Source organism: Dermacentor silvarum, chromosome 1, assembly GCF_013339745.2.
Source record: "Dermacentor silvarum isolate Dsil-2018 chromosome 1, BIME_Dsil_1.4, whole genome shotgun sequence".
Taxonomy (NCBI): Eukaryota; Metazoa; Arthropoda; class Arachnida; order Ixodida; family Ixodidae; genus Dermacentor; species Dermacentor silvarum.
Genome location: NC_051154.1, coordinates 278,372,469 through 278,381,870, shown reverse-complemented (window position 1 = coordinate 278,381,870; position 9,402 = coordinate 278,372,469). Strand labels below are relative to the sequence as shown.

General features: G+C 44.5%; 1 protein-coding gene across 2 annotated transcripts; it reads right to left on the bottom strand.

Moving 5' to 3' along the window:
* Window positions 1-1,639: 1,639 nt before the first annotated feature.
* Window positions 1,640-4,928, bottom strand: LOC119437168 (uncharacterized). 2 transcript variants are annotated; one of them, XM_037704237.2, is made up of 5 exons: window positions 4,348-4,924; window positions 3,090-3,219; window positions 2,769-2,912; window positions 2,401-2,708; window positions 1,640-2,336 (listed from the first exon to the last, which is right to left on the bottom strand). In XM_037704237.2, exons 1-5 carry the CDS (start codon window positions 4,509-4,511, stop codon window positions 1,964-1,966), a joined length of 1,119 nt encoding a protein of 372 aa, XP_037560165.2. In that variant the 5' UTR covers window positions 4,512-4,924; the 3' UTR covers window positions 1,640-1,963. The 2 variants fall into 2 exon arrangements, with proteins under 2 accessions (XP_037560165.2, XP_049516295.1); XM_049660338.1 differs by having other exon boundaries at window positions 2,401-2,912; window positions 4,348-4,928.
* Window positions 4,929-9,402: the final 4,474 nt, after the last annotated feature.

The window sequence follows — 9,402 nt, the reverse complement described above, 5'->3', positions numbered from 1 at the left end:
TGCAAGGTGTTGATATTTCAAGGTTCCATTTTAAAATTCCCCAGCTATTTTTGGACCACCCACTGAAGGAAGCGACCTGGTTCCAGGAACATTGAAATGCGATCATGAATCAGCTGATGGCATTTTTTTTTTAGAGATTGCGCTACTTATTAGGTGACACACTTATACAGAGAAGAAATTTCTGCACGTAATTTATGCTTTTACATTTCGTTATATTGCTTCGAATTTTTTTCAGTGACCATGGATGAAGTACAAAGCCGTTGGAAAAACCTGAAAGACACATTTCGACGCAAATTGAAAGACCTTAAAGATGAGCACAGGAGTGGCTCAGGTGCCACAAAGAAAAGCAAATCCAGCAACTGGCCACACATGGAAAGGCTGAGGTTCATGACAGATTTGTTTGAACCACGCCGGTAAGAGCAACTGCATGTTTAAAGGTACGAGTGCTCATTAATAAGCTACATGTATATTACGCAGGAGCAACAGCAATGTTTCACTCGAAGAAATCCATTCTCAAAATGAAAGCGCCGTAGCAGAAGAAATGGCGGTCATCCCTGAGGAACATTGTGAAACAGAGATTTTTGAAGATATGTTTACGTCGCCTGGATCCTCCCCTAAAACAGCTCCATGCACAAGCAAGGACTCATCTGTGACCTCGAGTGAGGCGACAGAGCGACGAGCAAGAAAGCAACGAAAAACAAGGAAGGAAATCGAGGAAATCGATCTTCGAATCGAAGCCATAAGGGGCGCCCTCACAGCAAGTCATTCAATGGACGATGTAACTCATTTTGTGCTATCACTTGTACCAGCTATGAAACAAACACCTAATCACATGCAGCAGCACCTGCGGCTAGAGCTGCAACACATTGTAGCATGCTATAGCGTCGGCAATTATCCTAGTCTGCTAATTAGAAATTTGGAATAGTACAGGTGTAGAAAATTTAACTACAAAAAAGGCAAGAGTGCAATAGTTCCCGGCTGATCACGTTTGTTTACTCCAGTGTGGAGATCAGCACAACATATATTAGCTGTTAATTAACTGTGAAGTATTTTTTATTGTTCATGGTCACTGTGTCAAATTGTTTTTGACACTTGTTTGTAGGTTGGCATCCTATGAAAGATGAAAAAAAAGATGAGCAATAATTTTTTTTTCATTTTTCAATTGGTGTAGCTTTGTATTGGAACACATATATGTGCTTCATTGTTCTATGCTTGTTATTTGCGTGTAGTTCACGTTTGATATACATTTCTACATACTCGCACACTTGTCTTTTCTTTACTTGTTGTATTTTTTGTGTGTATATCTGCTCAACTTGTTCTCTTATATTTGTTCTACTTTTTTACCTCTATGTTAATGGCATATCGCTTTAATTTGCTACCGTATGGTAATTCCTCTCCCCACCTAACCTTGACCGGAGGTCCCTATACAGTCTGACTATTGGACATCCTTTTGTATTAAATATCTACGAAAACTTGTTACCCCAATGAAGCAATAATTTTTTTAAATACTCTGTGTCAGTTTGCAGTCCAGTGGCAATACAACAAACCAAGGTAAATGAAGCTTTTAAACGAGAATGAAGTGGTTCATGTTTTGCCTGTTAACTGACAATATCACAAAGGGAAGAGGGGGGGGGGGGCATAACATGAAAATAATGATATACAGTAATAAAAAATGAATGAACCAAAAAGTTAAACATGGAAGTCAAATAAAAGATACAACTGATGTGCACTGTTCCATTCGAAAGCTAAGTGCGACATAATATGCCGCATTATTCCTGCAAACAAGTGGAGTACACAAAGTACAAAATTCACCTTTTGTGCTCGTATTTCAATAACACAGAAATGTCTGTTTTCATTTATATATTTATTGACTTATGCGAAGTGTCACTGTGCCACACGTCAAACAAGAAGCGGCTAGCAGACAGCACATCCAGCAAAACCTGGTGGCTGCTTGTTTTGTCTCTCACGGCCGCAGACCAGCAGATGCCCGTTGCCAAGGCACAGAACCCTCCCTACTCACAAAGTATGAGCAGAAAAGGTCTCTTGTTTCCGCTGCCGTCCTTGTATAATTGTGCCCAGTGGAAGGTTGCAGACTGAACATTGCTGAGGTGCCACTGTCCTGGGTGGTGCGCCACTGGCCACTGGTGATGTTGCCATATGCATCTTCACTGTCGACATAGTTCGCCGTCATGTAGATCACGTCATCACGCAAGAAGTTGTGCAGGACACAACACGCCATGACAACATAGTCTGCATTTTGTGGTTGCAGATTGATGGCACGTCGAAAGATCCTGAATCGGGAGGCCATCACTCCAAAAGCATTTTCAACGCACCTCCTGCAAATTGAAGTAAAAAAAATAATTGAACATACGCAAGGGCAAATTTTGTGCTTTTAGTTACCTGGCTCTGCTTAGACGGTAATTAAAGATGCGCTTGCTTTCATCCTGGCCCCTCCCAGAATATGGCCGCAGAAAATCTGGACGAAGTTGAAATGCTTCGTCCCCGACGAAGACGTGAGGAGCAACAATGTTTGTGCCAGGCAGCTGCTTCGGAGATGGAAGGCCGAGCAAGCCCTTTTCTAGAGATTTTCCAAAGCAAGAAGCAGACAATGTGCCACCATCACTTTGACGTCCATAAGCCCCAACATCAACACATATGAATTTCAAATTGCTGTCAACAGCGGCCATGAGCACGATGGAGTATGTTCCCTGTAAGAAAATGAAACCATAAGCACATGTTATGCAAATGTGACTTACCGCATTAATTACCTTGTAGTTGTAATACAAGCTGCCTGAATGAGGAGGGGCTTGTATCTGAACATGCTTGCCGTCGACAGCTCCAATACAGTGAGGGAAATTCCATTTTTCCTCGAATCCTTGCGCTACCTCCTGCCAGGCTTCCGTTGTCGGTACCTTCACACATACAAAAGAAGTTGCTCTTAGGTTGTGGAAAAAAAATTGTTCGATAGAAGTGTGACCGAAGCAAGCTAGTCCAGGCACACAGGTACTTCTGAAAACTAGCTGCCGGAGTCGAAGTTTGTAACCATTACAGTAATAAACCGCCTCCATGTACAGTGGCTCAATGCGTACCTTTAGGTACAAAGGTTGCAGTGTTCTCCACAGCAGCCTGCACACGTGATGCACAATGGTCGCCACTGTTGAGATGCCAACCCTGAAGCTAATAGCAACATCTTGCATGTACATGCCAGATGCGAGGTACCTGAAGAACAAGGTATGAAAGATTGATAACAAAGAACACGGTTTAAAGGAAAAATTAAAGGAAGCTTATATTATGTTCAGCAATACAGGAGAACAAGGAAAACATCGCAGCATAATAAGACACCTTGACGAGCAGTGCAAAAAGAACGGACAAATCACAAGTAAACAGGACGGGCACACTGTCCGCTCTGTCAGGTCTGAAGAGCGTCTGTCCTTCTCACACAGACACATGCACCCACAGTCCGTCCCCTCTCGTCGTCAAAACTCCACCCCAGCTCCAAAATGTAAACACAACAGGAGCGACGCCCTGCTCTTCGTCAATCACCGAGGGCAGAGGTTGCCTCCATGGAGGTAGTGCCGTCTCGATGCAAGAATACAAAAATACAGCACAAGGTTTAATGAAGGTTTGAACAACATTACGTGTTCTGCATTGTTTTTCTATTTTGAACAGACAGCAATAATGAATGTAAAGTTAATAGTATTTCCATTGCATTGGGTGTCCCAGCTATCATGCAGCGCGATTTAAAGAAAGAGGAACGGCGTTACGCGAAGAAAGCCTAGTGCGTATTGTTTCCAGTGCACTGAAGTAGCCGGCAGTAATTTTTTCGTTACTGAAATTTAATTAGCTAATTGTAATTATTTATATATATATATATATATAACTTGAGAAGTACTGTCCTAATTATCAAAGTGTCAATGAGAAAATTGTAGAGCTACATGAAAAACTTCCGATACAGCTTTCTGTTGCTCAATACGTGCTACATAGAAGTGTTTTTCCGAGAGTGAAAGAAGCCCGCGAATACACGCAAAGTGCCTCGAGCGGCCAGTCGTGCGGCAATTCTGCGTTCCTCTTTTTTTAAATCGTGCTGCGTGATAGCTGGGACACCCTGTATGTAACACAGTACGAGGCGTATACGCGCGAAACAATTTTTTGGGGCTTATGAAGACGTCTTCCCGAAATGAAACAGAAGATTTAGACAAATATAAGTCAGAATTAGCTTTCCCTGTTATTTCCTGAAGATCACAGTTACAGCGTCAAAACGGGTAAAACAGTAACGTGAGATAACTACATCGGAAGTGGTGACAGGCACTGACCGAGACCAATGCTCCTTAGCTATAGCATGCTTACCTAAGTGCAATAGCGAGCCGTGCACGTGAGGGCAGTGGTTCACGCACGACATGAAGCCTTGTCAAACCTGCTTCGACAAGCGAGTGCAGGGTTTCAAAGGTCTCCGCCGACATTCTGTAATACTTTCTGAAGTATTCCTTGTCTCCTGACATCAGCAAGGGCATCTGCACAACACAAACAATTTCTCAATTTCGATGTTTTTAGATGGGAGCCCCGGAGCAAAAGCTTCCTTTAAATGTACAAGTTCGAACTCACCGTTGTGTAGAATTCCGACTCCTGCTTCCGGTTTTCCCAAATAGGACGTACCCACCAGCGCCTCTGGCTTTCGATCTTCATCAACAATTTCTTTTTCTCCAGCTCGCACAATTCATTTAAGAGGAGAAGCTGCATACTGTCCAGGTCGGGAGCTGACGCCGCCTTCGACATACGGCACGTACCCTCATGATCGTCGCCGTCGTCAATGTCTTCATTGCTACAAACAGGCACTTGCACACTTAATAGTAGCTTCTTCTTTTTGAGAAGCAAATACTCCTCCAGGAGAAGACTTGTGGTTTCCATCGTAGCGCAAGAGACTAGAGTGTAGAAATCAAAACCACCCCACCACGCCGCACGCTTGTGCGGTTTGTGCAGCATTTTCACTCGCCGCAGCTGCGGACTAAGCGATCGCAAAGTCTCAACGCGTTTAAAGGCTGAAAAATTGTTTACTATTCTATTTTCAAAAAATAATATGATATTGTAATATTCGACTAGTTTCCATGTAGTTTTTATTTAACGATGCAGGCATGGATACATTGTGAGCAGGGAGCAACCTTGGGCGTCGCTGCGACTGAAATCGCGCAGTCAGAAACGCATGTGAAAGCTGCCAGCGAAAATCGCTCTGCGACGTGCGCGACAGAACGATTTTTTTCGCCCCAATCGCGCCATGTGAAACGGCCTTAACGCAGGATTTGGTCAGCAATGGCTACCCTGGCCAGTTTATAAAGACTGAAGAAAAGCGTGTCGCTGAACCCCCTATCAGGCCGATGAGCACAAGGAATTGGGCGTCTCCCCTATGCACGAGGCGTGAGCGAGTCAGTGTCACGAATTTTCAAAGATTATGTTGTACAAATCTGCCACGTCCCTTCAAGCAAGCTAAAACAACAACTCGTCCAAGTCAAAGACTGCCTCGAAAAAGAAAAATATCCCGGCATCATCTACAAAATTCCATGCCAGGACTGCCAGATGTGCTACGTAGGCGAGACGGGAAACTTTAAAAGAAGGCCACAGCAGTTACCGAAATGATGTAGCCAAAGGACAGACGGTTTCCAACGCCCTAGCAGAGCATCATGAGACGACTGGTCACAGTATTAACTGGCATTCAGCTTTCATCATCGAAAGAGAGAAGAAATTATCATCCCGATTGCTTCTTGAATCATTTTGCATACAATCTATGACTAACGCAATAAACCGGACCCGGGGCCCCCTCCCTGAGTTGTACGCAACGCCTTACGTCTTCCGACACATATATAATAAAGATCACTATGCATTCGTCTATTGTGAACAACGCACCCGTACTGGGCGCCAAAACGTCAATCTGTTGTTTTTGTGTTCTTCAGTTGGCGAGTGTACATTTATTCAGCCATGTTCTTTCCTCGCAAGACGAGTTTTCGTCAAACCCTAGATTTCGTCACACAAGTAATATTACCATAAAAAAAGATTAGTCCACCAATTATGTTTTCTAGCGCCGTTTCGGAGACACAGAGACACAGACTCACAAGCGCAGTGCACCATCTAACTTATAGTAGAAGTACAATTTCGTTTTCTATAGTTATTTCTTCTGTGTGGCGGCAATTTTTTATGGGCTTGGAAGACGCAGCAAAAATGGTCATCTCCACAAGCATCGAGATCGCTTTATGGCGGCTTAGTTAAAGGAGCCATCAAGCTAGTCTCGCACACAGCTGTTTCTTTATGCCCACTATCCCACTGCTGTCATTTCTGCGCACTCTTAATTTTACTACCACCAGCTAATGCAGATGATCTGCAAACACTTCTCGTACATTTGTATGCATTGAGCGTAAGCATAGTTGTGCTTTCATGGGACACTGTTCTACACAGGAAAATGTTTGGTATAGTATTAAGCAACAATAAACCCAACTAAAACATTTATGTGAGACAAAATACCAGAGCAAGCATATTACCAGGGTCAGATTTTCTACTTGGCCAGTCCAGCCAACCAAAAGTGGCTTCAGTAGAGTGCTGTAAACTGACCCCTTTTCATTTATTTTGGTATGCCTGTGGTGTAACAAGCCAATGACAACAGCACCAAAGGGGCGCCATGTGCTCGGCCACTTGCAGAAGGCGACATGCGATCATGATGCTGCATGACACAGCTGATTGACATAAGCTGCCTGCATACATAATTTATAAGAGGAAGCCACTGCCGGCTTAAGAAGCCTTTCCCAAAAATGCTGCGACTAGTGGATTAGGATCATATGGCAACGCCATCCAAGAACTGTCTCCTTGTCCTTGATATGTACTGCGGGCACCTTACTGACAGCGTGAAGGCTGTGCTCTCCCAAGCTTGAATGGACATCGATATTATACCAGGTGGCATGACGGACCAGCCTCAGCCACTTGACGTCTGTATCAACAAGCATTTTGAGGATTGCCTGCAGAAATACTATGCGATCTGGCCGAGTGAGGTTGTACTAAATGCACGTAACTAACGCAAGTGGCAAGCTGGGTCACTGCAGCATGGGACACGCCAGGAAGCTTGATTGCATGCTTTCAAGGAGTGCAGCATCTAAAGTACACTAAATGGCACCAATATTGCCGGCTCTTTATGCTGACAATGATAAGAAGGTAAGCGACAAGGCTAGCAGCAACGACAACACTGCATGGGCTGGGACGGTCGTGACTAATAAATGCTGTTTGCGTTTTGTGTCTGTTGCCCTAACTTGACCGGCTTACATTGAAGAAAAGCACTTTTTTCACCGGCTTCAGACCTTCAGGTGCTGGCTTAGGAGTGAGACCGGCCTAGATTTGAATAAATATGGTACTCGGCCATAAATCTAGTTCGTGGATCATACACAGCTACTTACACCCACAAAGGAAAAACAAAAGGTACATAACTCAGTTTCTTTCCCCACTCTGAAATGTATGAGTCCTTTCAGTGTGTAAATGTAACATTGATCCTTAAAAAACAGTTCTATGACTTTTAAAGTTACCTTTAAATTCCGTCATCTCTTGAGGATCCGATGACAACATCGATGGCCTCTCCAGTGAATATGTCCATGTCAGCTACAAAAGAAAATGTACAACTTTTCCCTTGAATTGCCAGGTCTCATAAAAGGTACGGATTTAGGACTACAAACGAAATATAGGAGTCCCATGCTATCGAAAGAGCTTAATGTAACCATTACACATTGCCGGGGTATATAAACCAAAAATGTCTGTCAGGAACATTGTTTGGGACATACCACACATTGGTACCTTGCAAACATGACCTGTACAATGACGCTGTAATAATACATAGGTAATTATTTCTGCCTACACTCAAGGGACTCGGGTACAGTCAAACCTTGTTAATACGTACCCGCTTAATATGTAATTGCAGATTCCCCCACCCAGCCCCCATTGAACATGCCTGACCACTTAGCCGTAGTCACTCATTTGCCATCAAATGGTTATTGCGTAGTATTTTCTTTCTAGTTCTACACGCACAGGCACAAATTCGGCAAAATTTCATGTGCGGAGATGTTCGATTCTCGAGTTGCGACACCCGGACGACAGCCGCCAGCGATAGGGACCTTAAGACATGGCCATCTTAATGCATTTCCTGCTCATACAGCTGTTGCTAAATGCAGCGCACAGGAGCATGGCCTTCGAGATTGGCTTCTGGTAATGCAAAAAAGCTGCCGGTAGGAGGTGCGAATTTGCTGTCACCGCCAAATCCAATCCAATTCAAGTAGTAATCGCGCAGAAGCACATTTTGTTGCGATAGCAATCTTATGGACGCTCCATTTCGGCCGTGGTCCTCGCTTTAAGGTTTCGTATAAAGTCCAAACACGGTAACATCGTCGCCGCGTGCCATACGCTGTATGTGCGAGTCAAAGCTTGCAAGGGTCAGCCGACGTTTGCGGCTCAATCCAATCTCAGGCGCGCGAGGGAGAAAGACGGGGCAGAAGCATGCTTCTGACGCGCGTGAGGCATAGCAGAGGAGGCGAGAAAGTGGGGGGTGTTTAGCGGCGGCCGCGCGGTCGCCTATCTTGAAAGCAATTTGCGACATAGACAAAGCGCGCGTCCACGCTGGCTTCGTCTTCTAAGTGATCTGCAATGCGAATAAAGTGCAACTAGTGCTGGTAGCTTCATCTGCGCTGTGCTTTCAACCTTTAGTTCGTAATGACGGCACGAAGGTCAATTCACTGGCTGCTCTTGCTGCACCTCCTCACTCAAGCGCTGGGACATCCGAGTTTCCACGGTCATCGAGACAGATGTGTTCATTAACTGTGCACGCTTTAAACCGTGCTTGTTAACTTAGTTGGTAAGCAATTGTTTATAACCTTACATGACCAATAAAACTACTATCCTTAGTTCATATAGTTGTCTACTAATTTGAAATCGCAATCGATGCTTCGCCTATCGGGTGAAACTGACATTTTTTTCTTCATTCCGCCAGTGTGCTTGCGGTCGTGGTGTTGTCGTAGCATTCTGTTTGAAAGATGCCGTCATCGCGGAGAGTGAAGATATTTCTGGGGTTTTACGTGCCAAAACCAGTTCCGATTATGAGGTACACCGTAGTGGAGGACTCTGAATTAATTTTGACCACCTGGGGTTCTTTAACGTGCACTACAACGCAAGCACATGGGCATTTTTGCATGTCGCCTCCATCGAAATGCGGCCGCTGTGGCCGGGATTCGATCCCGCAACCTCGTGCTCAGCAGCGCAACGCCTTAGCTAACTGAGCAACCACGGCGGGTGGCAAGTGAAGATAACCAATTTCTTGCTGCCTATCCAAAAATAAAGCCTGTCCGAGAGTGTATGTTTGAGAGCATCGCGACGCAATTCTTTTCTGGC